General features: G+C 43.3%; 1 protein-coding gene across 1 annotated transcript in view; it reads left to right on the top strand.

Moving 5' to 3' along the window:
• robo1 (roundabout, axon guidance receptor, homolog 1) overlaps window positions 1-26,537 on the top strand; it is a gene marked incomplete at its 5' end in the record, with an annotated part of 222,044 nt that extends 195,507 nt beyond the window's left edge. The window contains 16 exons of the mRNA XM_080460331.1: window positions 514-745; window positions 1,728-1,849; window positions 3,671-3,842; window positions 6,338-6,538; window positions 8,810-8,836; window positions 10,338-10,380; window positions 12,024-12,178; window positions 14,065-14,451; window positions 15,158-15,274; window positions 17,786-17,930; window positions 18,199-18,426; window positions 19,834-20,330; window positions 20,418-20,579; window positions 23,608-23,877; window positions 23,956-24,143; window positions 25,316-26,537. Coding sequence (XP_080316457.1) covers window positions 514-745; window positions 1,728-1,849; window positions 3,671-3,842; window positions 6,338-6,538; window positions 8,810-8,836; window positions 10,338-10,380; window positions 12,024-12,178; window positions 14,065-14,451; window positions 15,158-15,274; window positions 17,786-17,930; window positions 18,199-18,426; window positions 19,834-20,330; window positions 20,418-20,579; window positions 23,608-23,877; window positions 23,956-24,143; window positions 25,316-25,330 — 2,961 coding nt within the window. The 3' untranslated portion in view covers window positions 25,331-26,537. The remainder of the gene's footprint in view (window positions 1-513; window positions 746-1,727; window positions 1,850-3,670; window positions 3,843-6,337; window positions 6,539-8,809; window positions 8,837-10,337; window positions 10,381-12,023; window positions 12,179-14,064; window positions 14,452-15,157; window positions 15,275-17,785; window positions 17,931-18,198; window positions 18,427-19,833; window positions 20,331-20,417; window positions 20,580-23,607; window positions 23,878-23,955; window positions 24,144-25,315) is intronic.
• Window positions 26,538-27,464: the final 927 nt, after the last annotated feature.

The raw sequence follows: 27,464 nt of genomic DNA, 5'->3' as shown, positions 1-27,464 counted from the left end.
CGGATCACAAAGCAACATTAATTAGCTTGAGATTAAACTCACAGACAAATCCTTCCTAATAACACTTATCCTCTTTATGTAGATCCCGTTTAACTTAGCGTATGCTCAACTTTTTCTACTGTGTGTAACAGTTTGCGCTTTTTCCTGACTGAGCAGCCAGCAGCGAGAAGGACAGGATGAGACAGGCTGTTCTGGGAGTCTGGGCCCGTTTAACCAGCTCCAGACTTGGAGGAACCTTTGGCCAATGACCTCATAGTGTGGTTTTGCACAAATCGCTGCTGCTCCAAATGGCGCATAGACAGTCGAAAAGAGAGATGTAGATGTGGATGGAGAAAGAGCGTGGCGATGTGATGAGTTAGCACCCCATTCAATCCGGTGCCTGGTCTAACAGTCGCACGAATCCACGGCCATCCAGTGATGCCACAGTCTGTATCATAGCTCTGTCAGTTTCCTCAGTGAACTGTGAAGCACATAATGAAATCAAGCTGTCTGCCTCCCTGTGCCACTCACCAGGTGGAGCAGCAGTCGCAGTACATCCAGGGCTACAAGGTGATGTACAGGCCTTCACCGGAGGGGCAGCAGAGGAGCGACTGGGCCGTGTTCGAGGTGCGGACCCCTGGGGAGGACAGCGCGGTCGTGCCACAGCTCCGGAAGGGCGTCACGTACGAATTCAAAGTCCGCCCATTCTTCAACGAGTTCCAGGGCACGGACAGCGATGTGAAAATTGGCAAGACGCTGGAGGAAGGTGGGGGGAGGCGAACGTGTGCGACTGTGTGCTTCAGTGCTCGCATGTGTGCACGCGTGTTTTCATGTTTACACAGTTTTATGTGCACAGCTTGCATGTGAGAGCGAGCGCACAACAGCTGTTCACAGCAGGCAGTGAGGGCCGGATTATGTTCTGTTCAAATGTGGTGTATTGAAGCGTGCTAGCGTATGGAAACCCATATACAACACACTCCGGTAAAAGTGTTGGACGAAATCTTTGCAGGGTGTGGTTGTGGCAGTCTCCTGAGGTTTGGTTGAAACCCAACTGCAAATTTTAATTTGTAGAAAACGCTTAAGAGAAATGTAAGTGCAGAGTGTTTACCAGACTCTGTCTGTGTGTGTGTGTGTATGTGTGTGTGTGCGTGTGTGTGTGTGTGTGTGTGTGTGTGTGTGTGTGTGTGTGTGTGTGTGTGTGTGTGTGTGTGTGTGTGTGTGTGTGTGTGTGTGTGTGTGTGTGTGTGTGTGTGTGTGTGTGTGGGAGTATTTTGATCTCTTTCTGCTGGTCTCTTTTGTTCCCAGCTTGGTTGATAATTGTTTGCGGGGTTCTAAACATAAATGTTTGTTCTTGGACGGGCGGCGAAACGTCTGACACTCGTTCACACTGTGATTTCCTCTTTTAAATGTTGCGGTCATAATTATTTCAGTTTAATTAAAGTTGAACCGCAGGTTTGCAGTCATACACGCACACGCCACCGAACACCGCTCCATCATTGCACCCTGTCTGTTTTCAGTAAACAATTATTTGCTTTTATTTACTCACAAAGACTCATTAAAACAAAGCTGGGTTTTCAGATAAAAGCATGGTAATTTTGATGATTAGCCATTTATGGGTACATCAGCCTCAACCTCTCACAGAGAAAAAGAATACCTGATTTCCATGGGGGGAGTTTATTTCTAAAGAACATTTTGTGTATAAACATATGCTTTTTCCTTATTTTGTCGCCCCCCCCCCCCCCCCACAGCTCCCAGCGCCCCTCCTCGTAAGGTTACAGTGACTGAGAGCGGGGACAATGGGACCGCCATCATGGTATCCTGGCAACCCCCCCCAGAAGATGAGCAGAACGGGGTGGTCCAGGAGTACAAGGTAACACAAAAAGACAAAATAATACATTAGAAAACAGCCATTAGTTACCTCAGTTCTTAGAAAGTGTGACTTATACAGCTCACACGTGAAGCAGACGCCATCAGAGCTGCAGAACGAGCAGATACAAGAGAAAAAGACAATACACACACATTGGGAGGAAAGGTAATGAATTCCTAGTTGAGGTGTACCTTTGTGCAGCCCTCATTGCTTTTCCAGCGTGCAGGCAGAAACTCAAGGCAGAGAACAGTTATGAAACAGTGCCATCTGGTGGAGATGATGTACGAACACAATCGCAAATGACAAAACTACTTTCTTTGGGTATATTTAGATACAAGCAGGAAAGACATAACATTAACTAAAAATTGGATGTCTTTGTCATAATGTTGAGGTTGCACACATCTTCTAATATTTATCGTAAACCTAATGGTTAACTCTTCCTCAAACACATTTATCATGAAAAGTATGAAAGAAAATGAAATAGCATATAGAACATTAAATCATTAAGCACAGTGCAGATACATGACACATCATTTAGGTGTGTCTCCCTTATCCAGATGGTTGTGGTGATGCCTCGAGTGGTTTTTTTGAGTCGAGACACTTTTAATCTGTTCCATCATCTACAGATAAAAATATTTTGCTTTAAATTTAATATTATTTGTTGCAGATAAATATGCAAATACAGTTTTTGATGACTGCCTTTAAAAAAATCTTTAATTTGCTCCATTTCTGAATTTAAAAACCAAATTGACACGTGGAAATGATCTTAGTCTCTCTGAACATGAGGTATTAAATCACAGTGTTTGTTTCACCATCATTTTATGATGAAATAGGAAATAATAAAGTCTAGAATAAACAATTGTAATTGCAATCTTTTTTCTGTCTGTTTTTTGCCCTGCAGCGCCTCTCAGAATCCCCATGTGCAAATCCTTGCGTGATAATGTATGCCCTTTTCATAATGACATTACATTTGGAGAGTCTGTCCGCTTATACAATATACTGAGAAAGTGCCGTACTTTAATTGCTAAGCCGTTTTGAGTCTCTGAGAATATAGGTGAGTTGTAGATGAGGCACAGCCTTTGAAAAAGTTAAGCCAATGTTAATTTTCCAGGTAAATGTTTTCTGGTGATAGACTTTAGAGTAATTTCATGGTTTTTAAGTCCAGTCAAGAGCGTTCGCTGCTCATTACCGAGCAAGCTCCCTCGCGGCACTGCCACTCACCACAATCTGTGCACTTACAGAAAATTTCAAGCCTTTGTAGTTCCATCACTGGCTTGAAACAAACACACACACACACACACACACACACACACACACACACACACACACACACACACACACACACGCGCGCGCGCGCGTATGGCACATACCAAAGGGGAAAGAGTATATTAACACAACCTGCGAGCTGCTGGGAGGAGGTAAAGAAAGCAGAGGTCCAGGATGTGGAGGTCAGCAGACCTCATGCTGGGGTGAATGTGTACTTCTCTTTGTGTCCCGCCTCGAGTCGGCTTTCCTCTCTGGGAGTGACAGCTCCAAACTTCTTCCTAAATTGGGTTATAAGGGTGATTACTGACCTCCATTTGTTTTTCATTGGTGTAAGTCAATTCCTGGACGTGTTTTGGCCCCGACCCTGAGTGGAGCACAGCATGTAAAACATAAAGTGATGTTATTGAATGTTTTTCTTACCGTGGAGCTGTAACACAATGCGCACTGCGAACCCATCGGCCATTTTCAGAAACACAGACAGGTGGCAGCTACCAAATCAAACGTCGTCCTGAAATCATTCCTGGACTCCCCATATAATCTTTCTTTGTTTTGTGTCAGATTTGGTGCCTGGGGAACGAGAGCAGGTACCACATCAACCGCACAGTGGACGGCTCAACCTTCTCCGTGCTGATTCCCAGTCTGGCCCCGGGGATCCGGTACAGCGTGGAGGTCGCAGCCAGCACCGGGGCCGGGCCCGGGGTCAAGAGTGATATCACCTTCTTCCAGCTGGGTGAGTGGAAATGTTATTGACTTTCTCCCACCACACTCTTTTGTTTTGATTTACGCATCACTTCATTGCTTCTTTCAATCCTCGGCCACTCTTTTGACAAATAATTATGGTATCACTCCAGTCATCGCAAATTAAGAGCTTTTCAGCATTAGGCCTCTCTGCTGAGTAAACAGGCAATCATGTAATTCCTTTCTTTGTAGTAACGGACATGTTCAAGCCTCTGCTTGTTTTCCCTTTCATTACCAACAGCCATGTTTAAAAACTATAATTGAACTGATTACTGTTATACAAACATCATCAAACTTGCCACGAGAAGAGCATGATGAGTTTGAATGACAGAGAGCTCCCACAGTTTTTGTTCAGTCGGGAGTGCTTTTAGCAACAGTGTGATCAACCCCGACACATTAAATTCCTGTGTGGCAGACTGCTCCATTCTCCTTTTAAGGATGCAATGTTTTCGGCCTCTAACAACAAAGGCAATCATTAATTCTGCACTCTGGGCTCAGACATGACATGTTGTTAATGCTAAGGAGCCCTGTGTTAAACAGCAGCTGGTCACAGCAAATGTCCTCTGTCCTTTCTCGTCGTGATGGACAAATATTTTGAAAGTGTGTTCCCCAACGCTCTAAGCTGGTCTACTCGGGAGAAAGATAGAAAACACATGAATAGCGGGACAAGGCAGACGAGATAGAAAGGGCTCCGTCTGGTTTTAAATGTGTGATTGAGTGGGCTGGGACGGGCATGAAGAAGCATTGGCTGTGACTGATACAATTTATCTCAGTCGAAGAGTTCCTGTGGTGATTGTTGCCATGTTCCAACACTGCAGTGGAACAATGTGCCTCAGGGACCAGCACTTCACCCAAATGCATTTGTCACACTCCTAGCTTGTGTGCGTCATCCCAGCCCAGATACCTGTACAGTCCCTTGTGGGCTGCTTAGTCACATTGGCTTGCTCCGTTCCCTTGGCCAGACAGCCACAAATTGGGAAGACAGAGAAGTGAGAGGAGCGCCTGCCAAGAGGAGACGCGGAGTGAGAGACCGAGACAAAGACAGACAGAGAGATATGGAAGGGTGCAGGCAGGGAGCTGCTTTCTTCAGGGATGTGTTTTTGCCTCTGGCGCAGAGAGTTGGTCTAGAAGAGCGGCTGCAGCATGAAAGAAATGAGAACAAGAGATGATGGAGACAAAGTAACAAAAACACCAAGAAAATTTCAGAATGGCGAGGGGGGTGGAGCGAGCTAGACGAGTCTTTCATGTATCACACATGAGGGAGAAGCGAAGAGAGAACAGACAGATGAGGAAAACAGACTGAGAGCAGGTCGTTGTGCAGAACGCTTCGAGCCATTCGCACCTCACTAATTACTGTGGTGTCTATATTTAAGGATGATCTCACTGGATTTATTTGTATGATTATGGAACAACCGTTTCCTGGTGTAAATGATCCACCTCTGTGTTTTCCGAGCCGACTCCACCAGACTGGAGTGCAGGCTTTGTCTGGATGTCTGGGGTTGCTTTGGTCGGTTCACCTGCCAGTGTTGACTGGGATTTGCAATGAAAGCCTTTTGCATTATAGATAGAAACAACTTTCTTTCCTCGACACAGCTTCTTCCTCGCCAGCTGAGATAAAACAACATTTTTCACGTGATAGAAAAAATGGCCATACCTATGTCCTGAGCAGAGTCAGTTTTTGTCAACCAGGTTTTTTTATTGGGCAGCATGATGGAGTAGTGGTTAGCACGCTCAGCTGATAACAAGAAGACAGGTCTGAATTCAGGCCAGGGCCTTGTTATGTATGATTTGCAGGTTTCCCCTCTGCCTGCATGGATTTCTTTTTTTTATGGCTACTTCCACTTTCTCCTTTCATCAAAAGACATGCTTGTATTTGGTAAGTGTGGACCTTTACGAAGTCCTACATCCAATGTCATGCTATAAACCATTTGTCTCCTTCACAATTCATAATTTGGAATGACATCCCTTTCAGGGGGAAAGAAAAAACAAACTGATTTTAGCATGTAGTTTATTTAACAGTGCAGAAAGCTGTTTATGCTAGCTCATCCTCATTATAAATAAAAAAAAATAATGCTGCGATTCATTTTCAAGAACAGTGATACTGTAGCAGAGCAGTACATAACATTCAATAAACATTAAAAAAAAACAGTGTTTATGAGAAAAAGTCACACTGTGTACATTACCCTTCTTGAAAGCTAAACAAAACCCCAAAGCTGCCCTGAGTTCACCATCAGCATAGTGACATAAATGCCTTTATTTTGCTCCCCAACTCAAAAAACAGCTTGTATTTCGAAGTTTGGAGGTTTAAAGATGACATCATGTGTTTGTATGAGCTCGGCTCATCAACGCTACCGAGTCTAAACTAGGTATAGAAGATTGATTGATGGATTCTTCTACTTCACCATTTTGTCTCTTGAGTACACATATTTTTTTGGTAATATTTTTCATCCAGTCCTCACCAGTCTTCACATCATTGTTCACATTCAGATGCATCGGGGCGAATGACGGAGAGCGTGGGCCAGGAGAACCCTCTATCCCAGCAGATCTCGGACGTTGTCAAACAGCCGGCCTTCATTGCCGGCATCGGAGCTGCCTGTTGGATTATCCTCATGGTCTTCAGTATCTGGCTCTACAGACACCGCAAGAAAAGGAATGGCCTGTCCAGCAGTTATGCAGGCATTCGCAAAGGTCAGTACAACACTGCCAGCAGTTCTGGACTGAAATGTGGGATGTGCAGCGAGGTTTGGAGGTAAAGGAGTTTTTCTTTCCACCAGGATGTTCTGAGATATGCTATGCAGTATTTATCAGCGTGGAACTATGTTCCTTTCTGTGTGAATGCAGTCTGCTTCATCTTTTTCGCAGTAAACGCTGCCAATCCACCTCACATCTCCTCTGTCACACAGAGCAATGTCTTTGTACTCGAGTACTCGAGGTGAAGTCTAGCTGAGGATACTCTCTGGTAGGCTACTTTAAGATGCAACGTGAGCTCCCGCTGAGAGCGCTGCATGAAAACCTCTTTTATTTCTTTTTCATACTTCTGTCACGCTGATTCTGTGAGGGGGTGTGAAGAGTGTTTTCAGTAAAGTACATTTTGAGGTCCAACAACTCCCCTTTTAGCAACTCCCTTCTGACTGTGCTGGGAAACAGACAATACCTCGCTATAATCCACTTTTATCAAGGACACGCTGACATTTTCACATGCTTGAAGTACTCTCACTGTCCTTGTGGAGAACGGCCTTCAGATATTGACGACTCCAGCATTGAGCAGTGCTGCTAATCAACTCGATTTACCATACCCGTTGAAGAAAACTGTTATTTTTCTCGATATCCACACCGTGGCCCAGTGGTTTTTAACCGGCCTGAACTGAAGTGACAGGGTTCATGACATGCCCAGCTTCTGCCCACAACGGTTAGAGAATAAAGAAAGCCATTAGCCTTTCTTTCTGAGCCTCATTTATGTGTGGTCTGCCTCAATGTGTGGCCTTGGGCTGTGCAGCTGCCGCCTCTGAGCTCTACCTGCTCCATTCCTGCTCCCAGGCTCACATTTACTGCTGACTTCCAGGGTTAGAGCTGATCTGCCCTTCAGCCTTGACACACACACACAGACAATAGGCTGTTAATCTGCGGCTGTCACACAGAAAACACAAACTATCTATGCTCCGAATCTACTGCTGCCATGTCGAGGGAAGGACCTGTGAGCGGTGTCAAAGTGAGAGACACCTCAGCTAAGCTTCTCCCAAAGCTCTGTGCTCATTCACTAATACCTGTGTGGTCTGTAAAGGTTTGGAACTACTGTAGCTTTTTATGTCTGAGATCATTGAGAAAATCCGAAATGCATCATTCATAAATACAGTAATGATCAGTTGTTGAGGTGTGATGAAGGTTGGCTTTGTGAATGGATACCCTAATGTTTGTTTTAAAGCCTTTTCAGTATGTAGCGTGACTCCCCACCTTCTCCTGCGTGTGTGCTCAGGTCAAAAGAGTCCACGATCTTTCTTAGAAAAAAATTATTAGAGTGTTTCGAAAAGAGGGGAACTGGAACCACATCAGTAATCAACGTGCTCTTAGGGCTTAATGGGCAGAATTGGGACAAAGGCAAAATCTTCATGCTTTGTTGTATATTATCATTGAGTTGAATGGATTTCAGATCTTTATTTTTTTCTCAAAAACTAATTCTGATAATGAATGTACCTTTGTGCACCTCTGGGGGATGTGGTATTGATCAAAGTAATACAAACGTGTTTGTGACATTGCAGATAACTTCAAAAGTCTTGTAACTAATATGATGTAAACAGGCAAGCAAAACAAACGCTGACTTAATGGCAGATAAATACAAAGTCGTAGCCACGATACTGGTTCCTGTCAGCGACAGTCCTGTGTTCAGAGCAGAAACTTGATTTATGTATTTCACTCATGTTCACATTTCAAACAGACTGTTTTGTGTTCAGCTCCTCTTCAAAGACGTTCAGCACACAGATAAAAGCTGTCCAGCCGCTGATATCTTTAGACTTGTTTAAAGATCAGGAGGACAGATTCCAACATGATAAGCTAATTGCGGCATTCAGAGGACATGGACTGGCACAGGTACTGTATGAAATAACTGAAGAAATGAAAATGTGACAGCAGCAGTTTGTGTCTCTGTCGATGTCTCTTGTCGATTCAGTTTAAGGCTGAAGGCAGACACATATTTCAAATAGTCTGCTGGAAACATCAAGTGTTTGAGGGTTCTTCTCATCTTCAAACAGGGAGGCACCAAAGAACAATTGACAGATTATACAGACCATAACGATGATTACAGACTCAAACAGTAAAAAAAAGGTGTGCGGACTGAAGTTTAGCGTGACAGACTGCGGCAGGATTTGGACCAGCAGCTGGTTAAACAGTCACTTTCCCCCGGGATGGCTGTGGGCGGGACAAACCTTTTTGAAACTATTTTAACTTTTTTTCTTCTCCTCACAGTGCCGTCCTTCACTTTCACACCAACAGGTAAGCTTGACACCATGTGATGTCATTGAACTCCAGCATAATTTTTTTGAAACACATTTTTAGTTTAGTTTATTATTTTTCATTTACTGTAAGAAAAACAAACAATGAATGAAAAGGAGCAGAAAGAAGACTAAGCTTAAATACAATGCAACTTTCCCTTGCTGTCGTCCTAAATTTATTTGGGTTTTTTTAAGATTTCTATTCCTTACAGTTATAGGATCTATTTTGATCATTGATGGATATGACCTTTATATATAATCTGCAAAATACTATAATCAACTATGGCATAACATTTTGACTGGATAAAAAACAGGTGTGTTGGATCCCTGTTTTTTTTCCGAGTGATTATTCTTTTGGCTCTTTTCTGTAGGATGACCTTTGCAAAACACTAACTATATTGTCCTAACAGCTGCAGTTTTAACGGTTACAGTTATGAGGGTCATTGACTGTCAAGAAGTCAGAGAGGTACAGTTGATACAAAATAAGAAAAAGGGCCAGTTTGATGCTCCAAAAGAGAGTAGGTCACGGAGCGAAGAAGCTGCTAAAACTCGTGGTAACTTGATCAAAGAGCTACTGGCAGACTCACATGGGATTTAAGAGAATGACACACCACCTGCACTTCAACACACCAATTAGATCTGTGACTGCAAGTGACATAGCATAAACCAGAAGAGGAGCTCTTCCGTTTCTCTGAGCTCATATTGACATTCCTACATTCACATCCATTTTAAAGCCTTTGTTCTCCCGAGGTGTGTCATTGGTGTTACCAGTGTGTTGTTTGGGGGACAATACTGCACGGTGTTTGTTTGTGGTTGCACTGGTGATCCCATGTGCCGATCCTGTATCTAAACAGTAGCAGTGCTGCATCTGACTGCTGTCAGGCGGGCAATCAGGTTTATAATTCCTTGGCTGTGTGGCCCAATACACTGATACACTTCTCAGGGAAAAGATTGTAATTAAAGTTGGAAGTTTATCTTGCGTTCACACACTGGCAGCTCAGAGCTCCTTGAAAGAGACAACTTTGAGCATGCAGGGCTTCAAACACACTGAAGACGAGCCAGACAACCAAAGAGCCCTGCATTTTTGTTCTTCATAAGCCTCTTATACCATCTTCCTGCTCCTCAGCTGAAACTGTGCCACACACATTTCAACACTTGAACTGATACAATAAAATACAGCACTTGTTTAAACAACTTTCTTTAATCTCCTATAAATGTGATCATTAGAGTGAGACACTTTTAGTTTTTACACAGTTTGATCCTGATATAATTCACTACTCTAATGATACGTATATAATTGCAGATAATCTTTTAATTAAATTGCAGACGACAAAAATCATTCAATTCAATCTGTAGCAGCAGTATATTAAAGTAGAACCTCACAGCAGAAACTCACACACTGTTGTGTGCTTTGAGGTGACATAAACGCATGACTAATTCTGTGTTGAACTTCCACAAAGTAGAACATGGATGTCGTCATGATGGTTTTAATATCTTTTCAGTGGCGTATCAGCGAGGTGGAGAAGGCGTCAGCAGTGCTGGAAGGTAAGCCATTCTGTCATTTTTTTACACATTTGAATGACATTATTTCTAATGATATTATTACATTTCAGTAGATTGAATGGTGATTGCAATTCACTCTGATCCTTCTAAATGGATGGAGGAGGGTTGGGCACATGTAATTCCATGAGACAAACACTGGGGGGAGTGCTGTGCCTTTCTAAAGCAGCTCTCTGCAGACAGGCATAAGGAGTTGCAATAAGCATGTAATATTACTGAGGGGGAACAAAGCCCCATGCACTTTGCCAGGAGCTCATCCTCATCTCCCATGGTGAAGAGCCACATTCAACCACAAGGCTGTGCCGTAGCATCACCGTAAAACATTCATGGAGCTGCATGCATGCATGCATAGAGGCAAAGCTCTTCATGTTGTGGAATGGTGTATTATGTGTGAAAGTGTGCAGAAATCAGCTCGGCAATCAATGCATCAGCTTGCCAGAACTCATACAGTGGGTGTAAATGGAAAGCACAAACCCCCCCAAAAAAAGAGAAGGCAGAGCTTCATTCATTACCATCGTTTTACTCAGAGGACAGAGTGTAGTTAATCCTGCTCTGTAAGTGTGTTTGTGTGCCGTTCATGTGCTAATGAATAGTTAGCTTCAAGCTATCAACAGTAAATCCATGTTCATTATATTATTCAGTTGTATGATTGAACCCCATATGCTGCATGGCTGTGTCAGCACTGCACGAAGACAATGCCTTTTCAATATCAACATACGACTGCCGGGGTGATTGAGGAGCTGTTGTGAGATTGTATTTGGCTGCAGGAGACAAATGTGTTCATTACCCAAAATGAATCCGAGAAATGAGTCATTTAAGAGGGAATGAGAAAACGTAATTCAATGCTAATTCAGTGTTGGAATATGCAGTCTGGAGTCATTCAGTTGAGCTTTGAATGCTGAAACAATATATGGCCCCGCTAGAGTAAGTCTGTATACTCTTTGTGTGCTAGACCGATTCATTTCATGAGCAATAGGAGGCAGTTTATTGTCGTATCTTTTTACGCTCAGCATCTGGCCTGAGGTCACGTTGTACAGTCAACCCTGGTGAACAAGCCATCTTGTATTGTTGTGCGATTAAAGTTGAAGAAAGGGGAGCATGGTCAGACAATGATGTGAAGGATCAAACTGCACTCTCTGGTGCTGGAGTTCGTCTTCTTTCCTTCTGCACGGCTACAAAAAAAAACTTGAAAACATGATAGAGATATCCTGTGACACCATGGAATCTACTCAGGGAGTGTTTGTGGTTCACTGACTGTTCAAGACGTGCATTTCGCAACATTGGGAGTGAATTTTATCTGGCTGTCTAATCCAGGCGGATCGCTAATGCTCACGAGGGCTCACAGAAAGTGTCATCGGCTGTGGGCAAGTCAAGCACACACAATCTATTTAGCTGGGCTTTTCCCCCCTAATGTGCTGCCTGTGTGTGCGTCTGTCTGTGGCCAAAAGGCAAAAAGTACTAAAGCCGGATTTCTAGTTTTCCTATTCTCAGCTGGATAAATAAACTCCCCATAATCTTCTCTTTCAAATATTATGTTACTGTGGGTGCTTCTGTTCATTCACATAAATGTCACTGTGGTGTTGGCTTTGTCTCTTACATTTGTAAACCATTTGTTCCTATTTTTACAGGCCTGGTTTGCTCAACATTGGCGAATCTGCCACTCAACCCTGGCTAGCTGACACATGGCCCAACTCCTGCTCCAACCACAACGACTGCAGCATCAACTGCTGCACTGCGGGCAACGGCAACAGTGACAGCAACTTGGCAACATACAGCCGACCAGGTAAGCTCATGTCATGCCTTCTGCATGCAGGTAACAACCAAAATAAACACTTCCCTCAAACAGTGTTGCAGTGATTGACTAAATAACAGTAGAGATAAGAAATGTAGGCACCAGGGGAATCTGCAGAGCAAAAGGAGGTAAAATCTGATATCTGGGTTAGCTCCCCAGAGAGTTGTACTGTGTATCTCTGCCTTGTGTGGGTCTCCACAAGAAAAACCTGGAGAAATATTAGGATTAAGAAAGACTGTGTGCTTGTGTGTTTGATTTATCTGAGGTTAAAGTAGAGCTGTTTTAGGCAGGAAATAAAAGCAGCCGAGTGAGCAGGGCTTATAGCTCGACTCTGTTGCTAATCGAATTGCTCTGCTGATTTCCATACAGTTGTTATAGCCGGTAATGTAATTTCCCCTAAGTGCTCAGTTATTTAAGAAATGTGCAGCGGGCGAAGAGGTCAAGGCAAGACTGCAGACGATGGCCAGAAGCAGAGGAAGAGAGAATGATAGAGGTAGAAGGGTGCACCTGGAAGAGCAGATGGAGGAGGGAGAAACAGAGTGATGAAGAATAAGTATATGCTAAAAACATACACTGAGACGTATGGCGAGGATAGCAGAGTGTGAACAAGATAAAGTTAAATGAGGTAGATATAGAGAGGAAAAATAGGCGCCAGCAGGTGGCTTTCATGTTTATTCAGCATGAGTGCAGTTGTCAACAAATAGAAGCGAATGTGGCCATTATTGTCGCTCTGCTATCTTTACACACAGTGACCTGAAAACTTGGATAATATAGGACTGAATGTGATGAATTTCCAGTCCAGGCCAACATCCCTAACCATGGAAACTTGGACTGAAATGAAATGCTTTATGTTCTAAATTATGCACTTTGGGACTGCGTCTTTAAGGGCAGCCCATAATTCCTGTCCAGCTGTTCAGCCTAATATCCATCCAGTCGCTAAATAGTTTCTCCTGACTTCAAACCTCTACGATGAGGATTAATAATTCATTCTGTAGACTTTATTGTCAAGTTTAGTTTTTCTTTCTGCGAATTGTCCCTCTGAGGTCCTCATGTTTAGCTCTCCCTTAACATGGTGCAAGATGTTTAACAGGGAATAACAAGCTGAAGGCAGCCCTCACTCCTCGCATGACGCCCTGCTGTATGACACTAAGGAGCTTGCCAGACGCATGCTTTGTGTGTGTGCCAAACCTAAACTCTGAACATTAAGAGGATCACTGACTAGGTGACAGAGCAAAGAAATAGGAGTTAATGTCCCTTTATCTCAGCCATAGGGGCGCTTTCACACATCAACCTTTGAAGTGTCGAGCTGTTCCACGCAAGCTGAAATGTGAGGCGCGCGGCACGAGCGCCGTGCACCTAAGGCCGTCCTTGGTATTTACCGCAAGGCTGGCTCTCAGATCTGCTGGAGGATTTGAATATTTTATGAGCCAGGGAAAATTGGATCTGTCAGTGGAGCTGTGCTTTTACTGCACGCCTCATTCCAGGTCTTTGATACAGACATGTCTGTCTGTCCCGCTCGATGAGCAAAGGCGCTTCCACCGTCAGATGGAAGAGAACGCACATGACACCCACACTGAGTCATCGAGTGAGAAGTGACTGAGAGAGATGTAATATCACCTGTGTTATCTAAAGTAGATCATCATTAAGCAAAAAGAAGGAAAAGAAAGGGGTTTAAACTGAAATAGAAATGTCTCTGGTGGCCAGCAAACTTCCAAAAGCTTGACATGAAAATGTCTTTTCTCAGATAAAAATCTTTGAGTTCTGCAGTAGATCAGACGATGCCTTATTGTTTGTAATCTTTTACTGAGCTGGCACACTGCTGCTAAGCTGATCAGCAGTGGAAGAGACTGACTAAATACCCTCCTCATGTTCTCCAGCCGACTGTATCGCCAATTATAACAACCAGATGGATAACAAGCAGACCAACCTCATGGTGCCAGAGTCAGGAGTCTATGGAGATGTAGACCTGTCCAACAAGATCAATGAGATGAAGACCTTCAACAGCCCCAACCTAAAGGACGGCCGGTTCGTCGGTCCGGGCGGCCAGCCCACACCTTATGCCACCACTCAGCTCATCCAGTCCTCCATCCTGGGCAACAATATGAACTCAGACAGAGGGACCGGAGGGAGTGGAGGTGGGCTCGGGGGTGGAGGGGAGGTGAATGAGAAACACTGCTGGAAGCCCTCCTTGGTCCAGCAGCAGAAGCAGGAAATGAGCTCCCAGCTCCAGTACAACATCATGGAGCAAAACAAGCTGAACAAGGGTGAGTGTGTGGGAAACCCAGCAGCCATGGTGAGAGGGGTCGACTCTGAGCCGTGATCTTCCTCCGCTTCATTTTCCCCCTCTGTCCTCTCCTCTCCTGGCTCTCTCAGCCTGGTTGTGGATGCCTCTAGAAAAGCTTTAACATTCGTGCCTCCCTCGGCTTTGTTTTCATCCTCTTCAGTCAATAGAGGCATCATCGCTCCTTTCTTTCTTACTATGTGGCATCCATGTAACCCCTCAACACCCTCCATGCTATCATCTGTAGTCTCAGCTGCTGAATGTGGGCCAGGCTTGAATTGCTGTCATCTTACGGTATCTGCGATGTCGTTTTCTGATGAAGGCAGGTGTAAGGGTTTATCCTCGGTGTCAGATTCCTCAAGGAGAGACAAAGATAACTCAAAGATCTTTAGATGCTTTGAGTGAAGCTATCATCACCTCGGCTGCCTGCAGTAAGGAGCCACATCTGGTGTGATAGTTGTGATTCCTCTGCAGAGTTTGCATGTGTCGACATACTCACCTGAAAATAATCATCTGCATGCTGTGTGTCATGTGCTTCACTGCCTACATGACTTTACATTTCCAACGTAAGCCTCTGATACATGTCTACCATTCATTGTATTGCTGGATACTTTGCTTGAACTTTTTGAATGTCCAAGATGTCTGAAAGAGGTCACACGAATCACACTCTTCACTCTTACCACCATCAGACCGCTATAGAGGAGGCGACAGCCCGATGCCAGCCACCATCCCCTACAACCAAACCCACGACAGCCACACCGGGGGCTCCTACAACAGCTCTGACCGAGGTAGCAGCAGTACCTCTGGTAAGACGGCATGAAGGACACACATTTACAAATCATTCTACAGCAGGGAAGCCAACATTTGGTCAGTTAGCGTGGTACCTCTCTCTCTCTCTCTCTCTCACTCTCTCTCTCTCTCTCTCTCTCTCTCTCTCTCTCTCTCGCTCTCTCTCTCTCTCTCTCTCTCTCTCTCTCTCTCTCTCTCTCTCTCTCTCTCTCTCTCTCTCTCTCTCTCTCTCTCACTCACTCACTCACTCACTCACTCACTCTTATAAATAAATAAATAAAAACAATCAAAAACATAGTCTTCTCTTGGTCACCCATCTGGTTGCCAAGCTTTCGTTGGCAAAGGTAATAAATAATAACATTTTCCTTCATGGAGGAGATCAGCGTCTGTTGTCATGGAGATGCTTCCCGCTCAGTGTTTCACATTGTGATGTTGCTACCTGACATACCTAGTTAGCATCGATATGAGGAAACGGCTATCATGTTAGTGATGCTAACTTGGTGCCGTAAAGAAATGTGGTGTTGATGAAGGACTGTTCTCTACCAAGTGCCCGTTCTAGTTTAATCATATGTTTGGACTTGAACATGAATAACACCACAAATCACAAAGTCCATACCTTATTGAATATTATTGAGTAATTTGGTTCACTTTGTAACTCCTTTTTTATACATGGCAGATTCAGATAGATCCACAAACCAACAATAGCTCCATCCTGATAAACTCTTGAACTGCAAACAGGATGTTATCTACAATAAGTTGTTTTTTTCCACGTTTCGACCACTTGCTGGAACATATGGTCAACAGTTAATGTAAAAATCAGTGATTTCTAAACAGTGGCTCCATCACTATTCGGCCAGCCTTCCTTACTGTATACAAGTGATCCTCCTTCACACTGCACCGCTCGCTCCACAACAATCACATGACATATCAAAGTGTGCAATAGAGGAAGCAAGATCTCTACTTTGCATTGTTAAATGCCTTTGGTGATTATTTAAAACATTATTATGCATCTTCAATCAGTTTTTTCCATGGAATAAAATACAAACTCTTACAAGTCAGTTTTCAGGATTGATCCACAATAATCCATCCATTTCCAAATTCATGTTTTAAGGCTGTAGGAGGAAACAAAGAGCAATCAGAGAAAAATATATGGACACAGAGGTTAACAACTACAATTGTAACGCAGAAAGAAAAGCCTGCTCACACCGACTCAAACTGGGGATTTTCTCGCTGTGATTCGAGAGTGATAACCACTATGGCTGTATGTTAGTTTATAGTCCTCAGCATGAATCATTTAAGTTCAAATTTCTAGCAAACATAGACAAAAACACACATCTCTTCTAGCATTCATGCAACAAAGTGGGGCGAGTCATGGCATCAACACAGCGTCATTCATAAATTCACCTCCAGGACAGGCAGGAAGAGGCCATAAATGTCAACCAAGACACTTTTTTAAAAGTTTGTCAGTTATTTGATTTGTGGTATTGTGCCCTCTTCAACTGGCAGAATTTCTCCTGCTTATTATTGTTGTGAACCATATAATCAGACACTCCCTCCAGCTCCTTTATAAACCCAAGCTTTCCTGAAAAGCAATAAATCACTGCGAGACACCAATAAAGTATGCTTTAAATGGTAATTTGGTTAAATTCCTTGTGATAAAGAAGAACCTCTGTGAGAACAAAGATTGCTGAATAAAAACAGAAGAGGAAGTGGAAATAATATATCCAAATGAATGCTCAAGCACCTTGTGAAGCATCTACATGTATTTTTTCTTTCCTGGGTGCACTAACATCCAAGGATGTTTAAGTCAGATTCAATAAAAAGATGCTTTATTTCTGTATTATTTTGTTTTGGTTTCCTGCTTCAAATTGTAGTTGTTTTGGGGTTTTTTTTGTATTGTATTGTTTGTCCTTGCTTGTTTTGCATTGCTCTCATTAATTGGCTTTATTTTAAAACCAGTATTGGAGGAGCTTAATTTCATCAGGGCCTCAATGTCTGTCTGTGGACAAGGACAAATGATAACGCATTGCAGACGGCATGCTACACTGCCACCTTAATGCCATGTATCCATTCTGATATTGCGTTTGAAGTTCAAGCCATTAAGGGGAAGCCTTTAGTGCTCACCGCACATCACAGCTCATTGCTTCACAATTTTAATAGTTTGCTATTAATTGGACTCTTTTGTGCTGTTTCCTTCCCACCTTCTCTCTTGATACCGAGTGATACTCCTGTAGGGGAATAGCTGTCTTTTATATTATTTCTCATCATTTAATAACTCGGTGGTGTGTGCACGCTCTCACAAAGTGGAAGGTTGCATTAGCCTTTGCACACTCGCATGTGAAATGTTTTTTTTTCCTCGTCAATGAGCCTTGTTAATGTTCATTTTATGTGCTGTCAATTCCTTCCTTGTGGCTACCTTGAGATACTTTTTAACATTAATAATTGATGTGTTTTTCAGAGACACAACACCTGAATCTGTAGGAGTCTTGTTACTAATCTTATTGTTGTTCTCATTCCTTTCTGAACAGGGAGTCAGGGTCAGAAGAAGGGAATGCGCACCCCCAAACTACCCAAACAAAGCACAATGAACTGGGCTGACCTCCTGCCCCCTCCTCCAGCAAACCCCCCCCCTAGTCGGACCACAGAGGAGTACTCTTTGTCGATGGAAGAAAGGTGGGACACGTCTGCACAGACAGACTACCTGACAGGCATGCTCACTCTGTATTTAAATACCAGTTGCTTCCCGCTGCCGTCTTTGTTTCTCGCATTCCTTCCAAGCATCTGCCCCCAGGGTTTCCTGTCTATTAGTGCCGGGTTCATGTCAAACCTTGATAGAGGGATGGTATGAATATTTAGCACATGTTTTTCTGACTGCGGTGTATATTGGTGTTTTTCAGTGAGTGATATGAAGGTAACGAGCCGGGTTTGTCTGTGTTGGCAGCTGTGATCCAGACATGCAGTGCCCCATGCCCCCTGCTCACATGTACCTGCAGCCTGATGAGCTGGAGGAGGAGGAGATGGAGCGAGGGCCCACTCCTCCCGTCCGGGGAGCCGCTTCTTCACCCGCCGCGGTATCATACAGTCACCAGTCCACAGCCACGCTCACCCCCTCGCCCCAGGAGGAGATGCAGCCCATGCTTCAAGATGCCGCCGACAGCCATGAACGCAGGTACGCACGCTTGTTGTCCAATTCCCGATGGATATCTATTGTATAGCGGTGTTTACTCTACTACCATCACTCATTTCTGATAGATATCGTACCTCCCAAGTTGTCTCGTTCTGTTAAAATTCAGCCAAATCCATAAAGAGAAGTGATTTTAAAGTTGCTTGAAAAAAATGAATCGAGTGTTGTGGGAATTGTATAGTAAAAACTTTTATCTCTCTTACCTAAAGTAGCAGCCTAATAAATAAGGACATATCAGTGCAGTTTATTATCAGAACATACCAGTTTGGGTTTCCAATCAATATTTTTTCAAGGATCCCACTTAAAACATTACATTCAGAACATGTTTGGAGTTTAATCTTATAGATGTCCCTAAATGTATTACCCCAGTCCTCTTTTGTCCACCATATGCTGATTTTGAGGATTGATGACCTGCGAGGACAGACTGTCAGTCACAGCTTAAAGTCAAGATGTTAGGTGAGGTGGCATCAAAATGAGCAGCAAACAAACAACTGGTGCAGATAGAAGACAGCAAATGTATTGAATGTCACATTTTAAATACATAGAGGAGCAGCTCATAAAGTCAATCATACACTCTAAAACTAAAAAGGTTCTGCCATTTCAAAAAATCTTGACTAACAATTATGACCACTGGTAAAACAATTAATATATATGAACTTTAAAATCTAGTATTTAGACAAATTACATTTTTTTTCATGAGCTATGTGCTTTTCTTTAAATAAAACAACAAATTGCTTGTAATATAGTTATATATGTCATAAATCCTAAATAGAATAGGTGCAGTGACTGTTCAAGCATTTCAATCTGAGAATTATAGCCTCCAAAAAGCAGAACAGAGGCATGATTACACCAAGATGTACCTATAAGGCAACCAGTAACATCCCAGTCCATTCATTTAACTGTACTGAGGTTTTTAATCTGGTACAACCTGTGACGCCTCATATATGATATTTTGATTATAAAGCCAGATAAATGAAGTTATCATTTAAAAAAATCCATGACCCAGTATATTTATTCTAACTTGCAGAAATATGTGTAAAAAGAAAAAAGATAACATTTTGCTGCATCAAGCTGTGAAGGATGAAACAGTAAATGTCCAAAGCATCATAGAAAGAATAAATGCAAATGGGTTCATCTTAATAAGTTAACATCTGGTTTCATTAACTGTGTAAAACCAAATCCACCTCATAGTCAGCTTTTCGCTTTTTTGGAAAACGTCGTTAAATCGTTTGGCCTTCTGGAGTGAAAATCATTGGTGTGATATGTACACTATTTGCTAGAACTTAAAATTACTTCATGATGACTGGCTTTTCAGTTTAACTGTTTATTCCTAAGTTATTCAAAACAGTCTTCATTTTCCTAATGGACTTGTGGTATTTCTCTTATTTGCAGACGCCATGCGGTGAGCCCCCCTCCCCCTCCGAGGCCCCTCTCCCCCTCACACACATACGGCTACATCAGCAGCCCGTTGGCCTTGGACACTGACGGCATGGAGGAGGAGGATATATTAGAGGAAGAGGAGGAGGATGGTGATGAGACAGATGCAGAGGTGGCCAAGATGCACTACCATCACACCCACCCCCACACACACCCCCACCATCCCCAGATGCATCCGCGGCGGTTGCTGCTCCGAGGGCTTGAACAGACACCCGCATCCAGCATGGGCGACTTGGAGAGCTCGGTGACCGGCTCCATGATCAATGGCTGGGGGTCGGCCTCTGAAGAGGATAATGTCTCTTCAGGGAGGTCCAGTGCAGTCAGCTCATCAGATGGATCCTTCTTCACAGATGCCGACTTTGCTCAAGCGGTAGCTGCAGCTGCAGAGTATTCAGGCCTCAGAGTGGCAAAGTACCCTGGTTCACAGGGCCAGGACATGGGCGGAGCTTCAGGTAAATGTCACTGCATCAACAACGGAACTAACGATCTCTTCTTTTTTTCTTAATTAAGCAACAAAATACTTTTTTTCCCCTTCTCAGCACGAAAATACCAAATAAACCCATCGGGCCACCGTCCTGGCAGCCCGGTTTCTACAGACAGTAATATGAGTATGGCAGCTGTACACAGGAGGCCCCCGAAAAAGCAGAAACAGCATCCTGCAGGACATCCTGCAAACCAGCGGCGTGAGCCCTTCAATGAAGGTACACACACGACGGCGTAAATGTGAAGTCTAGAAACATGTTACTGCGGTATCCTCTGGTAGATTATCAAAAACACCCAACGCTTGGCTCGAATAACAGCAACAGGAAATGGAACAAAATCAAAACCAAGCTGGGCTGTATGAAACACTCTTTATACAATTTAATTTGTATGTAATTTCAACTCAGTCAATTTGCCCACTAACAAGCTTCAAAAAGTGAAAGCAGCAGTTTAAACTTTGTTTTTAATTAGCTGTCCGGTCCAGTTGCTCAGAAGGTTTATCTGTTGTACTGAGGAGAGAAGCCAGATCACAAAGCCACTATCACTTCTATTGCTTCAAATATCTTTTTCCCCCAAAACTTTAAAAGTGTGGTGCCTGTAACGGCCACTTTGTGAAAGATGAGATGAGCGGCAGCAGCACCAGGTTAGCTGAATCACAGAAAACACACAGATGGCCAGTTTGCATTGTTGGCTCTCCCTCTTTCCCTGTAAAGACATGGAAGGGAAAAGTAGAATTTCCAGTGACTGTGTGAATAACGGAGTGTGAGTGTGCCCTGAGCCATAGTTGTAATCGTCTCTCGTGTGTTAATGCACATGCCTCCATGGCATCACTCCTAATCTGTGGCCGTGCTGAACAGATCGGGCAAGTGGTGGGCTGCAGGCCAGGGCCATGGTGGGAAGAAATTGAGAGGCGGGGGGGGGGGCAGGGGGCGTCTCGGGAGAGCTCTGCCCTGCTTGGCGAAGCTGACACTGGGATGTCTCTCCACTCAAGCCACTAATGAAATTGATCCAGGTGCTGTGGCTCATACTGAAGAGCCACCTTCCACTCAGCAGGACCCAAACACAAACCAAACAGGGACTAAACAGTGGAACAGCTGTACACCGAAAGAAAAGCTTTAACCTTGTTAAATTAAAGAGCGATTGACTTTTTTTACTACCAGCGGAAAGCCCCTCTTTCCCCATTCCCTCTGCTTTGATCTCAGGGAGAGATCTTTTTGCTCTTTAATTTATCTGTGTGTGTGTGTGTGTGTGTGTGTGTGTGTGTGTGTGTGTGTGTGTGTGTGTGTGTGTGTGTGTGTGTGTGTGTGTGTGTGTGTGTGTGTGTGTGTGTGTACAGTATGTGCTATCCCGGAGCTGGCTCTCCTCTTAGTGTCAGGTGTCCTTGAGTGTTGGAAGCACTTGACAGGGAGATTTAATATCCAGCTCACTGGGAGCCAGACCAGCTATATCACTACAGAAAATCCAACCCCCCCTCCACCTCCACCTCACCCCCCAAGCCTCCGCCTCCTGCCATCATCCTTATATCCTGGCTTCTTCCCCATCCACTGCCCCTCCCGTTGGAGTGATCTCTCCATCCCACTCCACTCTCCTCTCCTCCGTCTTTGTTTGAGCAGGGAGGGGGTGGACTGACAGCTCTGCAGTTCTGTCTGTCTATCAGTTCTCCTGCTGATTGCATTTGATCTGAATGGATTGTTTTTCATTTGGAGGTTATTGCCTCCCCTGCCCCCCCACCCATGCGTTCCATATACCTCATCTGTGGTCTGGAGCAGTGCTGTTGAGGTGATAGGTGAGCAAATGTCATTTAATAAAATTTAGAACAAAGAAAAGCAACACAGAGTGTTTTTTTATAGACGCACACAAGATGCAATAATGATCATTGTTATGTATTTCTATCATCCCTTTTATGCCTATATTCCTTTCCAATTACCCCAGACTGAAGCTGCAGTCCAGGAAGCATCACTATAAATCCACATGAATACTATCAGTCAAGGCGGCAGTAAAAAGAAAGAAGGGACGAACAAGTGAAGCAGCAAGGGAGGCGACTCTCCAACAGCCTCGCTGCTTACCCCTCTTTGACCTAATCATTTCACCCGTGTTTGCACAGTGGATGTGGGAACACCCAACTTAACCCCCCCATGATTCATATTGTGTTCGACTTTAATGCCTTTGTCTCCCTCCTCTCTGACTTTAACCCTTTCCTGTCCTTTCCAATCTGTCTCAACCTTGTCTGTCTAATTAACTGCCGGCCGCTCAGCTTCACCCTCCTTGGCATGCTCAGAGACACTTCTCATACCCGAGTTCTGTTCTCACTGTTGCTTCCTCATAAATCTAACAGTGCTTCGCTCCTCCCTTGCAGTGAGCTATAGCTCACAGACTGTGGCATTGATCGGACTGTGACTGGGCCAGAACTCAGGAGAAAAACAGATATTAAAAAACCGCACGAGCCTTTCTGCTATATGATATCGGCTCCCCTCCCTTTGGATGCAGGGGGGATTGGATGGATGTCAATGAGGAATGTGTATCGAAGCAGCCCTGTTTTCCCAACAAGACGTCACTTTACCTCTTAGTTTTTGTGTCAAAAATAAAGAAAAAGCTTTGATTCTGCACCCAGTCCAGTCCAGTCTTGACAATATGGGCATGAAGCAATATGTAAGAGCTGGCACGCTCTATGTTTATTAACTTTCTAATCCTGCGTGGATTACGGGGTCTGGCCGACGACAGAACCATCCTTCAGGTTGGGAGCTGATTAGAAGATGAAAAGCCATTGATTGAAGCAGACAAGGCTTTTGCCCGCCGTTTTGTTTAGATGGTGGCGTGATGTGTGAGCGGCCAGGCGGCCCGCTGACTGGCCCCATGTGAATAATGGCTCAAGGACAAGCAGCATTGATTCAGCGACAGGAGAAGTGGAGCAGGCCAGAGAGCCAGCTGCTGACCGTCACACTCCCCTCGTCCTCCTCTGCAGCCTCCCGCTCCAATCTCATAACTCTCTGGCCCGATTCGGCCTCTCGGCTGTCATCTGTTCTGTTTACTGTCTGCTCGGAGGAGTTTCTGTTCGGCGTGGCTGTGTGCACAGCTTCTGGTGTATGTACACATACCACAGCTGTGTTTGTGCATCACCTTGCAGGTGTGAGACAACTGACTGACAGATGATACACACTCAAGTTTCAGGAGTACACAGATTCTTCTTCCTCAGCACTGTTTTTCATGTTTGCAGCTGATACGCTTGTGTTTCCTGTGTTTATTCTGCAGATCTCCCACCTCCACCCATTCCACCTCCAGCAGTGCTGAAGTCACCCACACACCCCTCAAAGGCCGCCCTCGAGGGCAGGGGAGTCGTGTCCCCCAAAGCAGGAGAGGGGCGAGACAAGAGGGGGGGTGGATATCGACCCCGGGAGGGCTCGGACCCCAGAACCAGCTCGTCCGAACGCAAAGATGCTCAGGACAAACAAAAGACTGCTCACGGAGGGAAAGGGAGTAAACACGAGAGTAGCATGGCTAACAAGGCGCGCCAGCACACAGGTACGACAACATCGTGCGGGAATCAGCAGCAGTTTACTCTCAGCTCATCTGACACTACATTTCTCATCCCACTTTCAGAAGACATTCTGCCATACAGCCGACCGCAGTTCCCCACAGTCAACAGCCCCCGAGACCCCAGCTCCTCCAGCTCCATGTCCTCCAGGGGCTCGGGGGGGCGGCGGAGAGGGGAGGGAGGTCGCAGGATTCCTGCAGACATGGGCCTGAACACACCTGGAGTCTTCCCACCTGGAGATGAAGAGCTGGAGGTATACACCGATGTTGAATGCACTTGCCTGTCTGGAGCAGATTTTAACCAAACAACCAACCTGTCGAACTTTATTAAAAACAAAACATTCCTATATGGTTGCTTAAAACACACAGTTGTTACTCTTTTAAGTATTACAGACTTACAACGGTCTTCTAAATGCTTTCTAGTAGTCAAACTTTGGAAAAGTGACAATATTTCAGTTGAACAACAAACATAGACATTCAGTCAGGTAACATTTCCTACCATTTGTGTGTTTAGTTTTTTTTTAAAAATCGACAACTTTCCAATCATTTAAGTTGTTAACGAACTAATGATGAAAATAATATTTAGAGTTTCCACATACAGAAAAAAAAAAAGTTGGCGTACACCTTCATATCAGAATCAGAATAACAAATACTTTATTAATCCCTGGAGGAAATCCTTGTAACAAAGCTCCAAAGAGAATTTATATGATAGAAAAGAAAATAAATATATATATATATATATATATATATATATATATATATATATATATATATATAGTGGGTGAGTGGGAACACGGGTGATTTACTTCGATGCCGCAGGATACTTCCTTCGTTAATTTATGCTCTTCAAATTATAATCACATCAGTGTACCCTCAACATATTAATCCCTCACTTTTGCAATATTACCTTCAACTAGAAAAACTGCCATCTGATTGGACACTCTTACAATCTTTTTGTCATAAAGCAGTAAGAATCAAATGCAATGTGTCATCAGTCAATATCCTTTGTCCATACCGGCTATTATGATGAAATAATGGCTAACTATGGGGGCGCTTCTCTGTTGAGAGCCACTCGTGACATGAAATAAGACAATAAAATCTATCTGGGGATCTGGAAACGTGCCTGTTGCCCTGCTCATTTGCTGCACGACTAGGGTCAAATCGTATAAAGCACGCAGCAGAAACACAAGCAAAGAACAACAAAATGACAGAGAAAAACATGTCGAAAGCTAAAAAAGAAAGTGACCCTGACATTTAATTGTCCATGTGACACAATGCATCTGAGAAAATCAATCTACTGGTTATTGCACTGTAGTTTCTTGTTGTCCACCGTGTGTTAAAACTGGTTTATTTTTTTACACCGTTACAGGAAATGAAAGGTTGAGGTGGATACTAACCAACAATTCCTCTTTATTTTTTCATCCAGATGGTAGAAAGCTGAAGGAAAAAAAGAAGAAAAAGGCGGAACTGTTCTCTTTTTTCCAAGAGTGGAGCCCCATTGTTTCTCTTACAATTTTAAATATCTCAGTATTTCACCATCATGTTGGCTGCCACCATACTCTCTGTCAATTGAGTTTCTTTACATCTGGAAAACAGGCCAATTTTTTTCTTTTTTTCTAACTTATCATTTTCTATGTCCGTTTAAAAAACAAAGGAAAGGGTGTCTGAAGATTAAAGAATGGTGCATTCAAAACAGAACACGCAGTGGTATATTTATGTTTGATTCCAATGCAATATGTAGTGGAGCCTCACTCCAGACGTTGATGTAACTCGGCTTGCCTTGACAAGAGAGCCGCTACAGTGAGATGTTACTGTAATGACAGAGCTGCGAGCAGAGAAGGGTGGACTGTCTGTAAATATACGTGTATACATGATGTCTTCTTGTTTTTACCCATCGTGGTACCTCAAAATTGTCTTCCTTGTTTGTTTTTTTTTGCGAATTCTAATTTTATTATGCCAGTAAATATAATTATTTTATCATTTCCATCCATGTTGTAAATTGCTATATTATTTCGCTGCCCCAAGAAAGTGCCACTTTGGGATTTTTCTTTTTTGGTTTTGTTTTTTTGTAATGCACTGTTATGTTTCGTGTTGTCATCAATGTTTGTTATTTGTTTTACTTTGGTTTTAAAAGCACAATCACTAAACTTTATTTTAAACCATTCTATCTATTAACCTTTTTGTCTTACTGGCGGAAAACAGGTATGACAAAAGAGTCTAGTTAATCCTGATGATGATGATGATGATAATGATGATGATGATGACGATGGAGGTGAAGGTGAAGGTTGTTTACGAAGGCTGTGCTTGAACAGAGACTCTTTGTGTTGTGATCGTCTTCCTTTCCAGCTCAGACGCTCGCTCAAGTGATGAAAAAGGACAGTAATGTGAGTCATAGCTGCAATGTAAATATCTTTTCTCATTGACCATAAACACAGCTATTGCACATTAATTGAAATGGTAATGTTGTCCATAAATGCACTTAAATGAATGTCAAATACAGGAATTGAGTCACTTTGGGACTCTGGAGAGGTTGCAATCGGACAGAAAGAGTCTCTGTTCTTGATTCTACAGGGCGGGTTTAGCCCTGTTTTAAGGAGAAAGGGTGCTGTTGTTTATTCATAGGACATCTGCAAACATTTGTTTCGTAAAGCAAAAAAGTAAAAAGAACTAAAAAAAAAAAAAAAAGAAAAGATGAATAAAAAAAGTTGAAACTCTAAATGTTACTTTGGTCATTATTCAGAAGAGCCTGTGGAATGAGTGATAAAAAATCCATTGCTGAAAGTTTAACAATTTACAAAATAATCAATGAACAATGTATAGAATGATTTAGCAATAGTGGATTTTTTTCACTGTGTTAATGATGCATTGAGTAGAAAGCACTGCCTACAGCCTCAGGCTACTAGGGGTGACAAGCTTTCAGTTTCTGATCTTTTTGTGGATTTCAAATTATTTATAGATATTGTCAACACTTGTCAGAGGGGCCCATCTAGAATCGTCACCGTATACAACTTCCTGGCAAAAAAGGAAAAATGAAGAAATACATATTTTGAGAGATGTGATCATTTGAGCTCAGCTCTATCATTGCAATTTCATTAAACTGACAAAGTATTTAGAAAGGTTTTGTTTAAACCCCTGCAGGGATGCAGGACCCACGGTCATATTAAACAACTGCAAGGAATACTAAAGGTCCCATATTATGCAAAATTCACTTTCTACTGGTTTTCTCACAGTGATGTGCGTCTCCAAAGCTTGTGTATGAGCCCCCAGAAGTAAAAAAAAAGTCTGGCACATGCCTCACTGCTTGCTCTACTTTTTAGTGAATACAGGAGATTTTCCCTTCATTATGTCATGTGGGGAAATAACCCCTCCCTCTGATAGTGGACACTCACTTTGACCCTCAAACAGGAAGACAAAAACTTGCAAGGATTACTGATAAGTTGAATAAATTCAGTATAATATGAAAAACAGTTAGCAGGAGCTAGCATTAGCTTCTTGGTAGTAACTATAACAACACATATGACCAAACTAACATATTCAGACACACAATATTTCTCACTAACCACTCTGAGATGTCC

This window comes from Lipophrys pholis (genome assembly GCF_963383615.2).
Source record: "Lipophrys pholis genome assembly, chromosome: 3".
Classification (NCBI taxonomy): domain Eukaryota; kingdom Metazoa; phylum Chordata; class Actinopteri; order Blenniiformes; family Blenniidae; genus Lipophrys; species Lipophrys pholis.
The sequence above is the reverse complement of the archived record's forward strand: the minus strand, read 5'-3'. Positions and strand labels throughout refer to the sequence as shown.